We start from the raw sequence: 21,995 nt of genomic DNA on the forward strand, positions 1-21,995 counted from the left end.
TTCTTTTTTCTGTGTCTTGCAATCACCTTTAACTAACATTTTTTTGTTCCTTGTAAACTTTCCATTAGGGTGGAACAATGATGCAGTAGTTAGCACTGGTGTCTCACAGCACCATGGACCTGGGTTCGATTCCCTCATTCCGCACCAGCAGTAAATGTTTCACTTCATTTATGGCATCAAACCCTTCACTACAAACAGGTCAGTCAGATAGTCGCTCATTCCCTTATATTCAAAGCATTGCTATCTCACAGTGCCAGGGATCCAGGTTCAATTCCTAGCTTGGATCACTGTCTGTGCAGAGTTTGCACATTGTCCCCATATCTGCTTAGGTTTCCTCCAGGCACTCCGGTTTCCTCGCACAGTCCAAAAGATGCGCTTGTTAGATGATTGGTCGTGCTAAATTCTCCCTCAGTGTACCTGGAGTGTGGCGACTGGAGGATTTTCACAGTAACTTCATTGCACTGGTAACGTAAGCCAACTTGTGACACTAATAAATAAACTTGTGACACTAAGAAATAAACTTTACACTTTAACACCAAGCATAATTGATTTGTGTGAGATGTAAGACCTTGTAATCACACAGATTGTGTGTTCATTCCTTTAAAATTCATTTGCGATTTGGGCATTGTTGCTAAGACAACATTTATTACTGATTGCTAATTGCCCTTGCAAGGCCGGTCGTGAGCTGGCCTCTTGAAACTTGGCAATCTATGTGGCCTATGTACACCCAAATTGCTGTTAGGGAGTGTATTCCAAGATTTCAGACAAACACCAATTCCAAATCGATTTTACCATCTTTCCAGCCTCGGCTCGCAGAATGGAATTCTCCATTGGTCTCGGGCAGGATTTTACGAGCCTCGCTCGAGCAAGGTTGTAAAATCCTGCAACATGTGTAATTTGACGGGAAATTTGAATCAGAATAACAAGCTGGTTATGTTACTGGACCAGGAAGCCAGAGACCTGGATGAATGATCAGAGATACTAGTTCTTAATCCCACCGTGGGATTTAAATTCATTTATCCGAATAAAATTCTGGAATAAAAGCCTAATCTCACTTTGGAATTTCTAGATTATCAGGGTGAAGCGTTGGAGGAGTGGGTGGTTGACTCAATGCCTGTATGTGCTTAAGGGTGGTGAAGTGGGGCTGGGTCAGAATTTTCCCAATGTTTGTTGGGGGGAAGGGGTGGGAGGCTAGGTGAAAATATGATCCTCTGGCCGGAATTTTACCACCTCATCCGCCCTGGCTCGCAGGATAGAAATCTCCACTGGCCTTGGGCGATATTTTACAATCTCGCCCGAGTGAGGGATTTGATTTAATTTGATTTATTCTTGTCACATGTATTAACATACAGTGAAAAGTATTGTTTCTTGCATGTTAAGCAGGCAAAACATACCATTTATAGAGAAGGAAACAAGACAGTGCAGAATGTTGTGTTATAGTCATAGCTAGGGTGTAGAGAAAGATCAACTTAATGCAAGATAAGTCTATTCAAAGGTCTGACAGCAGCAGGGAAGATGCTGTTCTCGAGTTGGATGGTACACGACCTCAGACTTTTATATCTTTTTCCCTAAGAAGGCGGAAGAGAGAATGTCCAGGGTGCACGGAGTCCTTAAATATGCTGGCTGCGTTACTGAGACAGCAGGAAGTGTAGACAAAGTCAATGGATGGGAGCTAAAAGAGAAAATGCTAGAAAATCTGCAGCATCTGTAAGGAGAGAAAAGAGCTGACGTTTCGAGTCTAGACAATCCTTTGTCAAAGTGCCCTTTGTCAATGGATGGGAGGCTGGTTTGCGTGATGGATTGGGCTACGTTCATGACCTTTTGTGGTTTGTTGTGGTCTTGGGCAGAGCAGGAGCCATACCAAACTGTGATATAACCAGAAAGAATGCTTTCTATGGTGCATCTGTATAAGTTGAGGTGCCATCAAGGGAAATGTAATATAAAAGAAGAGTACAAACTGGAAAACAAGGGAACAGCTAATGTCCAAAGAAACTTTAATAATCTGGCACACGTTTGAACATCATCCTTATTAATGTGATTCATGGTATATTCCATTGTAATCTTAACGTTGGAGCAATGTGTTCAGAATAAAAGCCACAAACTACAGGTTATACAATGTTTTATTTAACATCTTGGTTGTTGTAACTGTACTTGCCACATTTCATTTTAATTGCACTTTCAAATCTTAGTTTATTTAAATATTTGCTTCTTGAGTGTCTCATTTATATAAACCACAAACAAAGCCGGAAACTAATGACCAGTCACTAAGAAACATCAATGAGCACATAAACACACAACAAAACCTTCAGTCAATTTCACAGGAATTACGATTATTATTCAAGCGACTGCAATATTGACGATACATTTAACCTCAGAACATTCAGGAAGCATCTGCCCTTGTATTTTGCTACTGACTGTAGAAAAATAGAGGAACATTACAATCATAAAATGGCAACTGCATGACAGGAAGCCATTCAGCCCGTCATTTCTATGTCGGCTCTCTGCAAGAGTTACACAGCTAGTCCCATTCCCTTGCTTCTACCCTGTAGCCTTGCATCAAATAATTACCCAATTTCCTCTTAAATGTCATGATTGGATCTGCCTCCATCACGCTTTCAGGGAAGACATTCTTGATCCTGATCACATACTGCACACTTAGGAAGAAGAGGAGGATACTCAGCACCTTCTGCGACATTCACAGAATCCCTCCAATGCAGAATAAGACCATTGGGCCCATTGAGCCTGTACTGACTCTTACCCAGGTCCTATTCCTGTAATCCCACATATTTACCCCGCTAAGCCTCCTAATCTATACATCTTGGGGCACTAACGGGCAATTTACCATGGCTAATCCAGCTAACCTGCAAATCTTTGGACTGTGGGAGGAAACTGGAGCACCCAGAAGAAACCCACGCAGAGACGGGGAGAATGTGCAAACTCCACACAGTCACCTGAGGCTAGAACTGAACTTGGGTCCCTGGCACTGTGAGGGATCAGTGGCTAACCACTTTGCTGCCCCATGATCATGGGTCATGGCTGAAGTGCACACCATCTCAATTCAGCCACCTTTGCTCAGTGTTCCCTGATATCCTAATTTATTCAACAGAAATTTACTGATGTCAATCTTGAAGGCCCCAATTGATCCTTCTGTATTCACAGCCCATTGGGGGAAGAGAGAGAGTTCCTGAAACAAAATGACTTACAATAACAAATAAAGATAAAAAAAAATCAAAATGAGGTCACGTTAGTCATTGTAAGGAGGACATGCCAGAATCAATGATTTGGATTGTGGCGGGAAGGAGGGGAAAAGGCTCAGAATGTATTAAAATACTTAATTTCAGCTCTCAAATACTCAAACCTTCATTCAATGCCACATTGCTTCATGAAACTCAATATTGACAAATATGAGGTATTGGAAGGAGAAATGGTTATCACAATGGATGACGTGGAAGGTGAACTGGAAAGGATTTGGACCATTAAAAAATCCAGTGCTTCAATTTCTGGAGAGAAGCAAGAATGGGAACACACGCTCGGTTACATTGCTTGAGCAGTAGGGTGTAGGTCCGAGAATGCCAGGCTAAAACTATATATGCCCCAGTCAAATGACATCTTTAAGGTATTGAGGCAAGAAAGAGAAAATGCTCAGAGTTAATGTTCAGAGGATAAAGTATAACCAGCACAGCCCAGTTGAGCTGGATGGCCGGTTTCTGTGTTGTTCTTTCTATATGAAGATAGTTACCGTACACACATCAGTGCAGACCATGACATGCACCTTGCATAGTGACTGGCATGCGCACAGAGGGCTGGATCCTCTGGCTTCCCAGCCATGCGTACTTGAGATGTGGTGCTCCGCTCGCTGGGATTTTCTAGTCCCAATGCTGTCAATGGGATTTCCCATTCATTCCACTTCACACAGTCAGGAAAACAGCAGTTGTGGGGGGTGGGGGGTGGGGGGGTTGCTGTCAGCAGGACTGAAAGATTCTGCTCGCTGGAGAATTCCAGCCAATATCACAGCAAAGAGTTTGGAGAAACTGGGCTCTTTTACCCTTGAAACAAGGTAAATCTAAGGGAAAGTTACAAAACCAAACACCACATTAGATCCTAGGGGAAGTTCACAATAACCTCACTGCAGTGTTAATGTACACTTTACTTGTGGCTAATAAATAAATTTTAACCCCTGAAATTCCTTCCCAAAACTCCTTTGCATCACTATCTCTCTCCTCCATTAATATGCTCCTTAAAACCTATGACCTTGGTCAAGCAGTGTCCTAAGGAAGTCCTTGTGTGGCTCAGTGTTGAATTTAGTTTGGTAATGTTCCTGTGAAGTGCCTTGGAATGTTTAATTATATTAAAGGTGCCATATAAATGCAAGTTGTTTTAACATATGGTTAATTGGGCAAGCCAAAAAGAAAAACTAGAACAAGAGACTCTGTGTGTGGGGGGGAGGGAGGGGGGTGTGTGTGTGTGGTGGTTTCCCATCCTACCCACCAGGGGAATCATAGCCTGGTTGTGGGGAACAGACCATCCAAAGGTCTGTTGACTTTGGGCAAGAATTTCCACTTTCGGGGTGAGCGTGGCTGGAAAATCCCGCTCTGAAAATCCTGTTATGGTTTAAAACTGATGAAAGGATCTTTTATGACACTAAGGATTTCTTCATGCATAAGGAATCACCCCAGGTACAGGCTTCTTGGTAGCACTGTGAAAGGGGCACCAGCACTCAAGAAATAGGTGGAAATCAGGAATCACTCCCTTCAAAAAACTGGGAGTCAATGGAAAATGTCAAAACTGAGACTAAGATATTTGTTTGGCAACAGAATTAGGGTCACGGAAGGCAGGCAGATGGAATTAAGGTATCACATTGAAACATGGAAGATCATGAGGGGGGCTGGATCAGGTGGAGATAGGAGGCTGTTTTCTCCTGCTAGGGGAACCAGAAGTCCAGGATATAGTTTAAGAATAAGATATGGTTTAAGATTTGGAATCACGAGCTTTCGGAGCACTGCATCTTCATTAAGTGAGTGGCGCCACTCACCTGAGGAAGGAGCAGCGTTCCGTAAACTCATGATTCCAAATAAACCCTGTTGGACATTAACCTGGTGTTGTGAGACTTCTTACTGTGCCTACCCTAATCCAATGCTGGCATCTCCACACCACAGTTCAGGACACACCAGGCAAATTTGCAAAGGAGAGGACAATAATGAGAAGATCAGAACTTTCACCTTATATTAAAGCAGACCTTAATCATTTTAATGAAGAAAGTGGTTTGAGGGAATGTTGAGACTATGCAGGCGAAGCTGAGACATTTAGTAATATGCATGAATAATTTAGGTGGAGATAGAGGTTAAACAGGCACAGTTGTTTTATTAAAATTGTCTGGTTAAATTGTACTTATTTGTCAAACACTACTAATTCACCACATTAAATTGTGCGATTAGTTACAGTGAAACCTCAGGGATGGAAATAGCGTACTGCTAATCTGGGCATTCTCTCTTTCTGATGACAGAATACAGTGTCTCTCAGTTCTTACATTTTTCGACTGAGTGGCTCCTGAAGGTAGCGACAACCTAATGTCTCTTTATCTTGGAGGGACATCTTAAGGTGTGTCGAAATGTACTCTGTAGATAATTTGGGGCCTGATTCTAATCACAACTCGTTACCTAAACCCACTCAATGCAAACAGGACAGGCTATCGTGAGATAACGCGGAATAAGCCAGTGCTGAAACCCCTAGCCTTTTAGTTGGTAGGTCGGCCTTCAAAATTACTTCACAGCTTTATCTGAATGATGACACTGAAGCAACAGGTTACATTCAAGCAAGAAAGATTGTGTATCAGTTGAAATGCACTTAACATAGTCCAGTTTTGCAAACTGTATGAAATGCAATTAAGACTTATTAAGGCTAGGGGCATCGACTAGTGACGATTATGTTCAGACAAAAGTCAATTGCACAATTACACTTACGCTACATCTAAACAAAGATACATGATTCGAATACAGTGTTCTTAAAACATACAGTTCTCAACCAAAACAGTCCTCTATATAATCAGAGTGTGCATTAAAAGGCAGAATTTTGCTACTCAATCCTAATCTACATTAGTATATTAAGCCCAACGTTTTTTAAGATGTATGATACAATACTTGACGCAGAATATGACACATATTGTCAGTACAGGAAGTTGAAATTATTGCACACCTCCAGACGCTGTGTGCACGAGACATGGATTGTTGCAAAAATAAGATAATAAATATATTTAACTTTGGCTTTATGAGAACACACGAGAAGGAACGTGCAAATTTTCAGGCTAAACTGAATGTTACTGATAATATAATGGGAATCCAAAATCTGACAAGGTGCAAACATGTTCTTCAAGTAAAAAAAACCCAAACGTCCCTAGGCTAAGTGGTCCGTTCTCGTATTAACTTGTGCTGGACACAATGACTGATGTCCATGGAAGACTAGGTGCTTCTAAAGACCATAAATGCTACGCAACCTTAGTTTTTACATGTATTTTAATTTGAGGGAAGCGTGGGGTGGCAGAGTGGCACAGTGGGTCAGAGTACCATGCTGCAGTGCGAGAGAGTTTAAGCCCCTGATCTCAGTTGTGTCACTGCAGGGAGGCACTGAACGCAGATCTCTGGAGTGGAGGGGTGCCAGGCAAGAGACAAATCAGAAATTCAAAGTTGCCACAGTCCCAGTTGACAGGTGGTGATTTAACCCGAGGATCGCCACACCTCAGGCCAGGGGCAAGGTTGAGAAGGTTTGTGAGTTACCTCAGCCAGTGCGGGAACTGAACCCGCGCTGTTGGTGCTGCTCTGCATCACAAATCGGCTGTCCAGCCAACTGAGCTAAATAGAACCCCACTGGCAAATTCAAAAGGGGTTGGCCTTTTCTTGTGTGCCTCATTGCAGCTAGTTCATCAAAGTCCTGCTGGACGCCCCGTGAATAAGTTATAAACCTGCTTTCTTGGTTTCAATTTGTGCATAAAACCAGGAAAAGGAGAGCGGGAAGGAGAGACAAATTTGGTCTTGCATTTAAAAAGAGAGTTACAAGAAAATATTACTTATGTTTGAGTTTTAAGATTAATTCAAAAAAAAAGGCTTGCATGCAAATTTGTATCTCCCCGAGTATTTTGTTTTCCTGCCATAAATAATACATTTCCCTCACCATATCCTTTAGGACTGAAGGTCACTATTTTAAACTATTTTGTACTTTGTATACTCCTAGTATATTTTAGCTCGACCCCAGGTTGAGTTAGAACTAGATAAGAAAGCAAAAATAATTTAAAAACCTCTGTTGCTCCATAAATATACATATGATTTAACAAAAATATACATTTTCAAAATAAGGTATTTTGGGATTCAGGCTGTAAAAATAGTCACAAAAATGTACTCAGATTTTAGCACTAAACGCCCTCAATTGATTATATTATCAGTAACATTCTTCATGTCATCCTGACTGTGCACATTCTTCACAAGATGAGATTCCTTTCACCGGACTGCTGCAGTGGACATGAATGTAGAAAAATGTTGCTTGTGTGGTGGCAACATGTGTCCCTGCCACAACACACAGGCAAGCACAGACTCAACCTCAGACCAGTCACCGCGGACAGTTGCGCGACATGAATAAGAGCACACGGCGGATACCATTCAAGCGTTCCTGAAGTGTCGTCATTGCCAGAAAGGGAAGTTGAGCCCGACTCTCCAGCGGGAGGACAGCCAGCAGCCACCAGCACCAACCTGGGCCGTTCGGACTTGCCTGGGAGACAAAGAAAAGCACAAAACAAAAAGGTCAGCGGCCAAACAAAGTGGGCAGCCCGGTAGCACAGCGGTTAGCACTGCTACTTCACAGCTCCAGGGACCTGGGTTCGATTCCCAGCTTGGGTCACTGTCTGTGTGGAGTTTGCACATTCTCCTCGTGTCTGCGTGGGTTTCCTCCGGTTTCCTCCCACAGTCCAAAGACGTGTGGGTTAGGTTGATTGGCCATGCTAAAACTGCCCCTTAGTGTCCTGAGATGCTTAGGTTAGAGGGATTAGTGGGTAAAATATGTAGGGATATGGGGGTAGGGCCTGGGTGGGATTGTGGTCAGTGCAGACTCGATGGGCTGAATGGCCTTTTTCTGTACTGTAGGGTTTCTATGCTTTCTATGAAAGGGATCAAAGCCATGGACATGGGAGATCTGAAATCAAAACAGTAGGCGTCTGGCAGCACCAGCAGGGTTAAGACACAGAACTAAGGTTACCAGTCCCATACAACTCCTCATCGGAATGGCACGGTGGCACAATGGTTAGCACTGCTACATCATTGTGCCAGGGACCCAGGTTTGATTCCCGGCTCGGGTCACTGTCTGTGTGAAGTTTGCACATTCTCCCCGTCTGCATGAGTTTCCTCTGGGTGCTCCAGGTTGATTGGCCATGCTAAATTGCCTGTTTGTGCCAGAGTGATTAGCAGGGTAAATACATTGGGTTACAGGGAGGGATTGCTGTTGGTACAGGCTTGATGGACCAAATGGCCTCCCCCTGCACTGTTGGGATTCTATGAATTAAAGACAGGCAGAAAATACAATGGATTTTATGCTGTTGAAAAAGCGAAAAGAAACTTTTTCAACAGGTTAAAGCCAACACATTTCTGCCTCTCACCAATGGAAAGGAGAAATCAAAATAAATTCTGGTCCTGAGTTAACAACCATCCCAGATTGCCCTAGAGCCCCCAGGAATTAAACATTAACCTTTGGGACACGTCTTCAGGCAACAAAGGAGAAGAATCATAGGTCTGTATTATTCAAATCTCACAATAGGTTAGGAGTCTTTTCTCTGGAAGAAAAGGTTGATAGGTATCCTTGTGGAGATCTTTAAAATGATGAAAGAGCTCGATAGGGTTGATATGGAGATGATGTTTCCATTGGAGGTAAACCATATTACAAATGTATCTCATGGAGAGTTCAGGAGATAATTCTTGACTTGGAAAATGGGTAAAATATCTGTTTCCTTCCAGCAGAAGAGTGAGGTGAAATAACAGAAACATGTCAGGGAAGCAATAAAAGCAAATGAGAAAGAAGAAGTTTAAAGTTTATTTATTAGTGTCACATGTAGGCTTATTTTAACATTGCAATGAAGTTACTGTGAAAATCCTCTAGTTGCCACACTCTAGTGCCTATTCAGGTACACTGAAGGAGAATTTAGCATGGCTGATGTACCTAACCAGCACGTCTTTTGGACCGTGAGAGGAAACCGCAGTACCCAGGCAAAACTCACACAGACGCAGGGACAATGCGCACTCTACACACAGACAATGACCCAAGCTGGGAATCAAACCCGGGTCCCTGGCACTGTCAGTCAGCATGGCTAACCACTGTTAGCCATGGAACAGAAAATGATGTTGCTGAAATGGAGACGCCAGCGTTGGACTGGGGTAGGCACAGTAAGGAGTCTCACAACACCAGGTTAAAGTTCAGCAAGTTTATTTGAAATCACAAGATTTTGGAGAACTGCTCCTTCATCAGGTGAGTGGAGGAAGGTTCTTTGCCGTGAGTTCAAAGGGAGAAAACGTTATCGATGTAAGGCAGCTCCACTCGTCTGATGAAGGAGCAGTGCTCCGAAAGCTCATGAATCCAAATGAACCTGTTGGACTTTAACCTGGTGTTATGAGACTTCTTGATGTTGATGAAGATGGCTGAAGAGGGTTGGGAGCACTCTAGTGTGGAGCACCAATGCCAACCAGCCAAACAACCTCTTTCTTTGCTGTAAGTACATTACGAACTGCTTTTTCAAAAAAAAAATGATTGTGCTTGTTAAAACTTCTGAAACAAAATCTCTGGTACGTGTACAGTCATGAGCTAACACACCTGTATATCTGTATCCTTCCTTGGCATTGGTCCAAAGTGGCTCAGAATTCGAGTCTTCAATACTTGCTTGAGGGAGCTGAACCACATGTATGCTTGATCATACACTAAGTCATGTAGGCGAACGAGCTCAGCATAATCCTCTCCCTCTACCTGTTACGTGGAAAAGTTCATGAGATGACAGAAGAGTTAGTGACACATTGAAGAAATTCCCTGGCTGATGATCAGATAAATGGCATGTGTATATAGATACACTCATACCACCTCCACCTTCTTAATGTTTTCCTCATATTTGCCAATTGGAAAGACATCCAGAGCAGGATTGAGGAGGAATGTTTAAGAACGTAAGAACTAGGAAAAGGAGTAGGCAATTTGGCCCCTCGAGTTTGCTCCGCCATTCAGTAAGATCATGGCTGATTTCCACAGAATATCTGGAATGTGCTTTCTTAAAGGGTGCTGGAAGCAGATTTGACAGTAACTGTCAAAAGCAAATTAGATAAGAAAAATTTCTTGCAGGGCTGTGAGGAACAGCCAGAAAGTGGGGATCAAATTGGGTAGCTGTCTGAAAGAGCCAGCACAAGGACAGTGGGCCCAATGGGCTCCTTTGGTACTATACAATTCTATCAGTTTATTCACAAGTTCTCCTGTGGCATCAGAATCCTGTGAAAAATAAAGTTCAAGTGTAAAAACGGTCTTTCATATTAACTCCGTCAATAACCGCCACACAATTGTCAAAGGATCATGAAGCAAAATGCTGATATTTGACTAAAACAAGAAAATGCTAGAAAAACTCAGCATGTTTAGGCAGCATCTATGGAGACAGAAACAGTGTCAACGTTTCGAGTCTGTATGACTTCTTCAGGGTGGCACAGTGGTTAGCACTGATGCCTCACAGTGCTGGGACCCAGGTGCAATTCCTGGGTGACTATCTAGGTACAGTTTTCACTTTCTCTCCATGTCTGCGTGGTTCCTCCAGGTGCTCCGGTTTCCTCCCAACTCCAATGATGTGCAGTTTAGGTGGGTTGGCCATGATAAATTGCCGCTTAGTGTCCCAAGATGTGTGGGTTAGTCATGGGAAATCTGCAGGGTTGCGGGGATGGGGTGGAGGCGGTGGGGGGGCGGCCTGGGTATGATGCTGAGCCTGTGCAGACTTGATGGGCCAAATGGCCTCCTTCTGCACTGTAGGTATTCTATGGTTCTAGCTCTGAAGAAAAGTCATACAGGCTTGAAATGTTCATTCTGTTTCTCTGTCAAAACATAATGATTTTTCAGATTTATCCTTAGTACAGTTTCACCTTTTTATCTTCAAGGTATTCAATATCTGCAGTGCTGTAGCCATCCTTTTCACTGTGTCGCAACACCTTAAATCTTCGTCTGCCAATAGTGTCCACGACGGAACGACCATCCGAAAAGAACTCGACACTTCTGACCTCCAGCATACAGCCATAATCAGCAAAACTATGTGGGATAAAATGAACACAGTTATAATATGGGGGGAGCATGGTGGCACAGTGGTTAGTACTACTATTTCACAGCGCCAGGGACCTGGGTTTGATCCCTGTTTGGGTCACTGTCTGTGCGGACTCTGCGTGTTCTCCCCTTGTCTGCATGAGTTTCCTCCAGGTGCTCCGGTTTCTTCTCAGTCTGAAAGAAGTGCTGGTTAGATGCATTAGCCGTGCTAAACTCTCCCTCAATGCGCCCGAACAGGTCTTAAAATGGGCACACGCCAACTATGAAGAGTTCTAAGAGGCATTGAAGATGTGTGGATTAGGTGGATTGGCCATGCTAAGTTGTCCCTTCGTGTCAGGGGACTAGCGAGAGTAAATACGTGGGGTTATGGGGAGAGGGCCTGGGTGAGATTGTTGGTGCAGGCTTGATGGGCCGAATGGCCACCTTCTGCTCTGGAGAAATGCTATGAATCTTGAAGTGGCTCAATGGATAGTAATGTCCTTTCTGAGTCAGTATGCTGTGCATTCAAATCTCACTCCAGGGACTCGGAATCATGGATTCCAGCTGTTCCCTTAGTTGAACAGTCAATTATGAGGGGATACAAGTTAAAATTGAGAGGTGGGAGGTTTAAGGGGGATTTGAAGAAAAATATTTTTACCCAGAGAGCGATGAAGATCTGGAATGTGCTGCCTGGGACGGTGGTAGAGGTGGGATGCCTCACATCCTTTAAAAAGTACCTGGATGAGTACTTGGCACGCCATAATATTCATGGCTATGGGCCAAGTGTTGCAAGTGGGATTAAGTGGGCAGGTCAGGGCCTTTTATGCGTCAGTGCAGATTCGATGGGCCTCTTCTGCACTGTAGTATTCTGCGACTCTATGACTTCAGCACATGATCTAGAGCGACAAGCACGATGCGGTGCTGAGGGAATGCTGCATCTTTGGAGGTGTTGCCCTTCAGATGCAACTGAGGAAATGGCTACCTTCTCAAGTGTTTGATCCCGTGTTGTGGAGTTTGCACGTTCGCCCTGTGTTTGCGTGGGTTTCCTCCCACAGTCTGAGAGGCGTGCCGGTTAGGTGCATTGACCCAGACAGGCACCTAAGTGTGGCAACTAGGGGAATTTCACAGTAACTTCATTGCAGTGTTAATGTAAGGCTTACTTGTGACTAATAAATAAACTTTAAAACTTAAACAATCTGAAGAGCAGATGGTCTGGTCTAATTGCTATTTGTGGGAGTTTGCTGCACCTCAATTGGCCATCATACTTCCCACTTTATAAAAATATCTTACACTTCAAAAATATTTCATCAGCTGTAAAACATGTTGGAACATCCTGAAGTGGTCAACAACACAATCCAAATGCAAGATCCGTCTTTCAATAATACTGCATCAAAGAGATTCCCAATTTGAAAGCATGCATGACTAACTTTTTATTTATTTATGGTATGTGTGGAAGATTGGCCAGCTAATATTTACTGTCGATCCTTTCTGTTCTTAAGAGTCAAGTAGGCCGGAAATCTCCCGTCCCGCCTGCCACAGGAATTGTAACAGACGAGACAAAAAATTCGGCAGACTATGTAAAGACCCATTGAACTTGGGTGGGAACTTCTGGTTTTTGGGCATGCACAATTGGAGAATCCCGCCCCAGTTGTGTGGGAGCGGAGTCAAACACTCCTGTTCCTGAAGGACGCCGATGAACCAGTTGGATTTTTAATGACACTTCATTCACTTTTATTTCCAGGTACTAGCCTAGAAATTGTTACTGAATTCCATTTCAGAAATTTGGCATGGTCAGATTTGAACTCATGACCTCTATGTTGTTAAATGAGTGACGGAAGTGCTGAGCTACCACACCCATTGCATGATGCTTTGACAGCGACTTGGAAAGTTTTCACTTTGGCTCAATATCTTGTACAAAAAAAAAAGGAGCCAACTGTGAATTTCCACTTCAGAGTTACACATATCTAACAAGAGAGATAACAGCACAAAACAAACTGCACAGTCACTTCCAATATTCCTGATCTAGAAACATTATGTGTGTGTCCAATTATATCCAGATCATAAACAGAGCTAATGAGCAAGGAGATTAAATTCCTTCTGTTAACCAGCTGAAAAGTCAGCATGAACGTAGAACAGGACTCGTGACTGACCCTGCCTTAGACAGAAGGTACAGCGCAGAAACAGTCCATTCAGCCCAAGTGGTCTATGCAAGTGGTTATGCTTCACGTGAGCCTTCTCTCACCCCTCTTTATCTAACCCCAACTTTCTGTTCCTTTCTCCTGGATATGTTTCTCTAACTCCCCCTTAATGATGGTGTTTTTCAGCTCAGCTTCTCCTTATTATGATGAAGGGTATTCTCTGCACCTCCCCGTAGTGTGATTCTCACGGTGGGGGGTGGCGTGCCATTTACTGGAGGTGGGATCCTCTGGTCCCACTGCTGTCAATGGGATTTCCCAATGACTGCACTCCACACCGCTGGGAAATCCATGGCGGGGGCACGCCATTGGTGGGATCAGATAATCCAGCTGGTGCGAAGAGCCGGAAAATCTGCCTCGTACATCTCTTTTAAACCTTGCCTCTCACACCTTAAACCTACGCCCCCTAGTAAGTGACTCTTCCACCCTGGGAAAAAGTTTCTGACTTCCACTCTGTCCTTGCCTCTCATAATCTTGTAGCCATCTATCAGGTCTCCCCTCAACCTCCGTCATTCCAGTGAGAACAAACCAAGTTTCTCCAACCGCTCCTCATAGCTAATGCCCTCCATACCAGGCAACATCCTGGTAAATCTTTTCTGTACCCTGTCCAAAGCCTTCACATCCTTCTGGTAGTGTGGACAGCATTGAACACTATATTCCAAACACAACCTAAGGTTTTATAAAGCTGCAACATGACTTGCCAATTTTTAAACTCAATACCCTGGCCGATGAAGGCAAGCATGCCATATGCCTTCTCGACTACCTTCTCCACTTGCATTGTCACTTTCAGTGACTTGTGTACCTGTATACCAAGATCCCTTTGCCTATCAATACTCTTAAGAGTTCTGTCATTCACTGTGTATTTCCTATCGGTATTAGCGCTTCCAAAATGTATTACCTCACATTTGTCCGGATTAAACTCCATCTGCCATCTCTCCGCCCAAGTCTCCAACTGATCTGTATCCTGCTGTATCCTCTGATGGTCCTCATCACTATCTGCAAATCTACCAACCTTTCTGTCATCCGCAAATTTACTAATCAATCCAGTTACGTTTTCCTCCAAATCTACTATATATATTACAAAGAGCAAAGGCCCCAGCACTGATCTCTCAGGAACTCCACTTGTCACAGTCCTCCATTCAGAAACGCATCCTTCCATTGCTGCCCTCAGTCTTCTTTGACCGAGTCAGTTTTGTATCCACCTTGCCAGCTCACCTCCGATCCCATGCGGCTTCACCTTCTGCACCAATCTGCCATGAGGGACCTTGTTAAAAGCTTTGTTGAAGTCCACGTAGACAACATCCACTGCCCTACCCTCAACAATCACCTTCATCACTTCCTCGAAAAACTCGATCAAGTTCGTGAGACACAACTTTCCCTTCATAAAACCACGTTGCCTCTCACTAATACATCCATAATAGCCATAACCAAGATCACTACTTTTAATTCTTTACGTACTATTACCCCGAGATCCCACTGTTCCTTCGCCCTTTTGAATTGTTATTTTCCAAGGGGTAAATGGCTTCCTTGTCCTTCCTACTGAAATACACTTGCAAATTTTTACACCCATTCTGCAAATTTATTAGCGTTTTCTTGTATTTGTTGCAGTCTTCCTGAGTATTAACTAAAACCCCCAGTAGAGTACCTTTGTCACTCAACGAATCAAGAGAAAGAAATTCACCTAATTTCTCACAAGTTGTACTGACATTTATCTCGAACATTATAAAATAGTTTAAACCAGAAACACATTACATCTTATTTAAGATAACCAGCTCCAGAACACAGGAGAATTATGGATGGGAATAGGGCATTCAACCCATGAGACTGATCATCTCTGCTCAGTTCAGATTTTCCAGTAACTCGATCCCAAATAATAATTTCTAATAACTTTCCTGCCACAGAGGTCAGACTAATAGGTCTATAGTTTCCTGGCTTCTCTTTCACATCCTTCTTAAATAATGGAAAGACATTGATAATGTTCTAATCCACACAGATAATAATTAAACCAAGATAGTTTTAGAAGATCATGGCTAGAGTATCTGAATACTCTTCATCTGCCAAAGACCCCATTTTTGGAGATAGGCCTCAGAACAATGATCTCATCGAATGGTGGAACAGGCCAGAAGGGCTGAATGGCCTACTCTTATGTTCCTACTGTTTAGAATATCCTGGGTTGCAAACTATCAATATCTGAAGATATATCAACCTTCAGTCTCATCATTTTTTCCTATTTCATTTCTTCAAAACTGTTAAGCTCTTTCGCTTTGATTTTAGTTTGCCCTAGATCTCTGGTACTTTACAATGCTCATCCAAAAGATGATTTTAACAGGAAATAATAAAATAGAAGCTGTTAGAAATGATGCAGCAAATTAGTCAACATCCCTAAAGAGGCAGGTTTAAGTCCATGGATATTAGGCAGTGCCAGATTTAGACATGGTGAGGCCCTAAACTGTAGCTTGTTTAGCTTATAGAACATAGAAAAACTACAGCACAAAACAGGCCCTTTGGACCACAAGTTGCACCGATGATATCCATACCTATTAGGCTTACCTATAACCCTCAATTCTATTAAGTCCCATGTACTCATCCAGAAGTCTCTTGAAAGACCCTACTGAATTTGCCTCCACCACCACCATCGATAGCAGCCGATTCCACTCACCCACCACCCTCTGAGTGAAAAACTTACCCCTGATATCTCCTCTGTACCTACTCCCCAGCACCTTAAACCTGTGTCCTCTCACAGCAACCATTCCAGCCCTTGGAATAACCTCCGAGAATCCACCCGATCTATACCTCTCAACATCTTATACACTTTTATCAGGTCACCTCTCATCCTTCGTCTCTCTAAGGAGAAAAGACCTGGCTCCCTCAACCTTTCTTCAAAAGGCAGGTCACCCAATCCAGGCAACATACTTGTAAATCTCCTCTGCACCCTTTCAATAGCTTCCACATCCTTCCTGTAATGAGGCAACCAGAACTGAGCACAGTATTCCAAGACAGGTCTGACTAGGGTCTTATAAAGCTGCAACATTATCTCCTGACTCCTAAACTTATGCCTAAATCCGGCACTGGTATTAGGGGCTGGCATGGTGGCACAGTGGTTAGCACGACTGCCTCACAGCACAAGGGACCCGGGTTCAATTCCCAGCTTGGGTCGCTGCCTGTGTGGAATTGGCATGTTCTCCCCGTGTCTGTGCAGGTTTCCTCCAGGTGCTCCTGTTTCCTCCCACAGTCCAAAGATGTGCTGGTTAGGTGCATTGGCCATGTTAAATTCTCCCTCAGTGTACCGGAGTAGGGCGACTAGGGGACTTTCACAGTAACTTCACTGCAGTGTGAATGTCAGCCAACTTGGTGATTATTAAATAAACTTTAGAGACATGAAACAGCCTTTCTCTCCACAAGTGCTAAACAACCTGCCTTGTATTTCTGTTTTGATTCCAGATTTAACACAGTTTTTGGGTCAAATTAATAAGATTGGTTCTGTGAGCTTCTTTACAAATAACTCGAGGGATTTCAATAAGATCAGTGAACTCTATAACACAAATTTGAGGAAAAGTAGCAGAGCGGAGATCAGGAGTGTTTTTTAATTTCTTTCTGTAAATGCCCATTATGTTGATTTAGAATCCATTGCCTGAAAGGGTGGTGGAAGCAGATTCAATAAGATGGAGTGGTAGCTCTTTTGGGGAGCTGGCACAGGCACAATGGCCTGAATAGCCTCCTTCTGCGCTGCATACTATAAAGATATACCCTCGTTTTCAAGTACTTGCATGGCTTCACTCTTCCCTAACTCTGACCTTGGCCGACCTTACAAGCTTGAGATCTCTACACTGCTCCAATTCTAACATCTAGCATTTCAATGGGGTTACCAGTGATGGCAATAGTCCCAACTTCCTCAACTGTAAGCTGTGAAATTCCACCCCTAGGCCTTTCAACTTTTTAGTTTTCTTTGGTCGCTGTCTGTGTGGAGTCTGTGCATTCTACCCCCAGGTTCTCCGGTTTGGACTCCCACGGTCCGAAAGACATGCTAGTTCATGCTAAATTCTCTCAGTGTACTCAAACGAGTGCCAGAGTGTGGCGACGAGAGAATTTTCACAGCAACTTAACTACAGTGTTAACTTAAGCCAACTTGTGGCAGGATAAATAAAACATAGAATCATAGGGGTTTACAGTATGGAAACAGACACTTCGGCGCAACTTGTCCATGCTGCCCAGTTCTTACCAAAGTCCCAATTAAAACTTTTCAGTTATTATATTCTTTGAACCTTGCCTCTTTGGCCAAGCATTTGATTATGTCTTCATATCCTACACAGACATACGCATTAGAAGCAGGAGGCCATTCAGGCAGGTAGGAGCCCGCCCTACCTTTCAATAAGATCATGGTTGCTCAGATTGTGGCCTCAGTTCCACGTTCTGCCTACCTCTTCCGTAACTTGGTGTCAGATTTTGGGCAATTGCGATCCTGTGAAATGCCTTGGGAGATGTGACTATGTCTAAAGTGCCATTAAATGAAAATCACTGTTGCTACTCACCCTTTAACTGGATCGCTTAAGCACATTCCGAACTGCTTGTTGCCAGTCTCCATGCATCGCCGAATCATTAACCGGTAACGAGGTTCGAAGATGTGCAGTGGGCACGGGACAGTGGGGTATGCCATAGTGCAGATAAATATTGGCACAGCTTTGTTGAGACTGGAGGTAAACAAACATTTCCTAGAATTAATGGCTGAATAGTAAGGAACATCATCCACCTTATCAGCATTGTATATATTTTAATACACGTAAATACATATAAATGGCTCAGTCCGCCTTGATATGAAATTATCACTACTATGTTAAACAATCTGATCGTGCCATTCCACAATGATATTGATCTTCTAAATTATTTCTCAAATTAATCTGATCCATTCCTACATCCTTGCGAGACGCATTCTTAACTTATGATAATGTAGTTACACTGAGCTTGCGACATATTGTTGCCATTTTTGTTGTACATCAGCCCCCCTTAGACAACATCTTACAAACCATGGCGCCTACCCTCCAGAAGGACAAGGGCAGCAGATACGTGGGATGGCCACCACTCAAGTTCCCCTCCAAAGCCACTCACCATCCTGACTTGGAAATATGTCACCGTTCCTTCACTGTCGCTGGGTGGGTCAAAATCCTGGGACTCCCTCCCTTCCAGCACTGTGGGTGGACCTACATCGTATGGACTACAGTAGTTGAAGGAGGCAGCTCATCATTGCCTTTGGGAAGGCAATTAGGGATGGCAATAAATGGTGGCCCAGCCAGTGACGCCCACCTCCGAAGAATGAAAAGAAAACCTCTCTTTTGCATGAATACAAAGTCACCAGATTTGTATCAAAGTTAAACATGCAGGCTGTGATTTTATGAACTTGCTCAGGCGAGGCCCATAAAATCCCATCCAAGGGCAACAGAGAATTCCGTTCTGCGAGCCAGGTCCGCCCTGATTCCGAGGCAAGCGAGGCAGTAAAATTCCAGCAGCAGTATCAATGTGTTAAACACAGACCTTACTGTGGTGGCCTCGCCAAACTTGCCATTTGAACTATGTACATTAATTCAGCATTTTGAACCCAGTAACCTTGATTTGAACCCACTGGAAGGCAGTGAACAAAAGAGTTCAAAAAGGTCTACAGAAATTGACTGGCAACAGCAAATGCACAAGAGCAAATGCACTGTGCAGTGCGGTGGCACAGTGATTAGCACTACTACCTCACAGCGCCAGAGTCCCAGATTTAATTCCCGGCTTGGGTCACTGTCTGTGTTGAGTTTGCATGTTTTCCCCATGTCTGCGTGGGTTTCCTCTGGGTGCTCCGGTTTTCTCCCACATTCTGAAAGACGTGATGGTTAGGTGCATTGACCCAAACAGGCGCTGGAATGTGGCAACTAGGCGGATTTCACTGTAACTTCATTGCAGTGTTAATGTAAGCCTCAATTGTGACTAATAAGCTTTAACAATAACATCAAGAACAATTCTTCAATAACTTGATTTCTTCACAAATACTGATGGGGACAGCCCTTTAAAGCCAAATTAATAGTCATTTTCTTGCCATTAGTATTAGAATTGCAAAATGCAACAGGTTTACTATTGACCTACTTTGACAATTCTGCCATCTCCTCATCATTCACTCTTTTCCGGTCAGCAAGTTCCTCTGGCAGGTAATGTGCAATTAGTTCTTCTATGAGAACAGTTCCATTGTACTTTCTCAGTGCCTGATACTGCAGAAAGGAAGAGCAAGTGTGTCAGCATTTCCATTTACGATGAGAAGCCATTACACGGCATACAATTGGTGCTAATCCACAAATGGAACCACAATAGCAGTGAGAGATTTACTTACAAACAGCACACCATTCAGAACGCAACTATTCAGCGTCGGTAGCTTTTATGCGGTTATTAACAGCAGCAAGACAGGTCATTCAGTAAAAAGGTGCATATCAATAATTACATTTCACACAAGCTTCTTCCTACTCTCTTTATTCAACCCCATCAACATAATGTTCTATTCCTTTATTGGTCCCTAATGTGTTATCTTGCTTCCCCTTAGAGGCATCTATATTATTGGCCTTAATTACTCCTTGTGGGTGCAAGTTCCACATTCAAACCATTCTCTGGGTGAAAATGATTTCTCCTGGATGGATATATCAGTGACTGTTGTTATTTCTACGGCCCTGGATTATGATTTTGTAAACAAGTCAAAGCATCTTCTTTACATTTATACATTCAAACTCTTTCATAATCTTAAAGATCACCCTCCTTTATTCAAGTTTCACTCAAAATTATAACCCTTCAGTTCTGGTTTCTTCCTTTGTGTAAAGTTTTAACCATAAGCTATGTAAAGGCTTGATGTGGAGATGCCAGCATTGGACTGGGGTGGGCATAGTAAGGAGTCTCACGACATCGGGTTAAAGGGCAACAGGTCCAAAGATGTGTGGCTTAGGTTGATTGGTCATGCTAAATTGACCTTAATGTCAGGGGATTAGCAGGGTAAATATGTGGGGTTACGGGAATAGGGCCAGGATGGGATGGTGGTCACTGCAGATTCGATGGGCTAAATGGCTTCTTCCTGCACTGTAGAGATTCTATGATTCTGTGAGGTTTATTTGGAATCACAAGCTTTCGGAGCACTGCTCATTCACCTTTTGGGACTTTAACCTGGATGTTGTGAGACTTCTATGTAGAGTCTGTTACAACACACAACTGAGAGAGCACTGATCACTGTGGTTGGTCTGATATACGACATAGATTTACCTCAGGCAGGACTTCTTTACAGAGAGGGCATTTAGGACTGTGATCCATGGATCGTTCAATACATTTAAGACAAAACGTGTGTCCGCAGGGCGTGGTGATGGGCTCATAGTACAGCCTAAAAGAAACAAACAAAAAAAAAAGCAGACCACAACATCTTGCAAGAGATAAATGACCAAAATTTCTATCAGGTGTCATCACCACAAATTTAAAACCTTTATTTCATTCAAGGGGCAGCACGGTGGCACAGCAGTTAGCGCTGCTGCCTCACAGCACCAGGGATCCGGGTTCAATTCCCAGGTGGGTCACTGTCCATGCACAGTCTGCACCATCTCCCTGTCTCTGCATGAGTTTCCTCTGGGTGCTCCAGTCTCCTCCCACACTCCAAAGATGTGCAGGTTAGCTGGATTGGCCATGCTAAATTGCCCCTTCCTGTTCCGGGATGTGTAGGTTAGATGGATTAGCCATTAGTGGGGTTAGAGGAATAGGGCAGGGGAGAGGGCCTGAGTAAGATGCTCTATCAGAGAGTCGGCACAGATTCAATTGGCTGAACAGCCTCTCCTGCTCTATAGGGATTCCATGATTCTTAACAAGGTGAATGATGTTCGCGTTCAGACATTGGAAAATTCTCATTTCAGTCATCCAAGGCCCGCACCGAGCAGTCCCAGGTGAGGGGGGGGGGAAGCACAGTTAGATTTGGACCAATGCTCCCTGCTACCGCCTCAAGAGAAAATTCCTTGGTGCACCGCTGAACTTAGTCCTATTGTCTATACCCGAGTTCCAATGGTCTTGCTGTGTGAGTGTCAATTCACACAGCACTATGGACATTGTTCAGCCCATACCTGACAAGACACTGTTCAAACCCACTCTACAGGGGATAATTGCAGCAGAAACAGAGATTTCCATCCTGTAACCTTGGCTAGATCTGAGCCCCAAGTCTCAGAAATAAGAATTCACTGTCCAACCCACTGCAGGATGCTGTTTTTCTTGAAGGAACACTTCAAAAGAAGCATACAGCATTGAAATAGTGTTATATTGCAATGATGCAGTATTACAATAAGCTCTTTTGCAATGTATGACCTGAGCCACTAGTTTTGATCCATGCACTGCCTAACAATTCAATTCAGATTTGCTGCTGTTTAATCTTGAATTAATAAAGAAGATATGGTGGGAACTAAATGTGAGGCAGTCCAAAGATGTATGGGTTAGGTTGATTTGCTAAGCTAAAATTGCCCTTAGTGTCCAGAGATG

The 21,995-nt window shown here is 43.4% G+C and overlaps 1 protein-coding gene across 1 annotated transcript in view; it reads right to left on the reverse strand.

Annotated features, from left to right (window-relative positions):
* Nucleotides 1-1,977: 1,977 nt before the first annotated feature.
* Nucleotides 1,978-21,995, reverse strand: part of LOC145342328 (LON peptidase N-terminal domain and RING finger protein 3-like) — a 40,628-nt gene continuing 20,610 nt past the window's right edge. Inside the window, exons 7-12 of the mRNA XM_080187817.1 lie at nt 20,748-20,862; nt 19,596-19,717; nt 18,011-18,169; nt 11,133-11,295; nt 9,841-9,990; nt 1,978-7,755 (exon numbers count right to left, since the gene is read on the reverse strand). Of these exons, the coding sequence (XP_080043943.1) occupies nt 7,597-7,755; nt 9,841-9,990; nt 11,133-11,295; nt 18,011-18,169; nt 19,596-19,717; nt 20,748-20,862 (868 nt within the window). The 3' untranslated portion in view covers nt 1,978-7,596. The remainder of the gene's footprint in view (nt 7,756-9,840; nt 9,991-11,132; nt 11,296-18,010; nt 18,170-19,595; nt 19,718-20,747; nt 20,863-21,995) is intronic.

Source organism: Carcharhinus amblyrhynchos, chromosome 4 (genome assembly GCF_965287045.1).
Source record: "Carcharhinus amblyrhynchos chromosome 4, sCarAmb.v2.hapA, whole genome shotgun sequence".
NCBI classification, from domain to species: domain Eukaryota; kingdom Metazoa; phylum Chordata; class Chondrichthyes; order Carcharhiniformes; family Carcharhinidae; genus Carcharhinus; species Carcharhinus amblyrhynchos.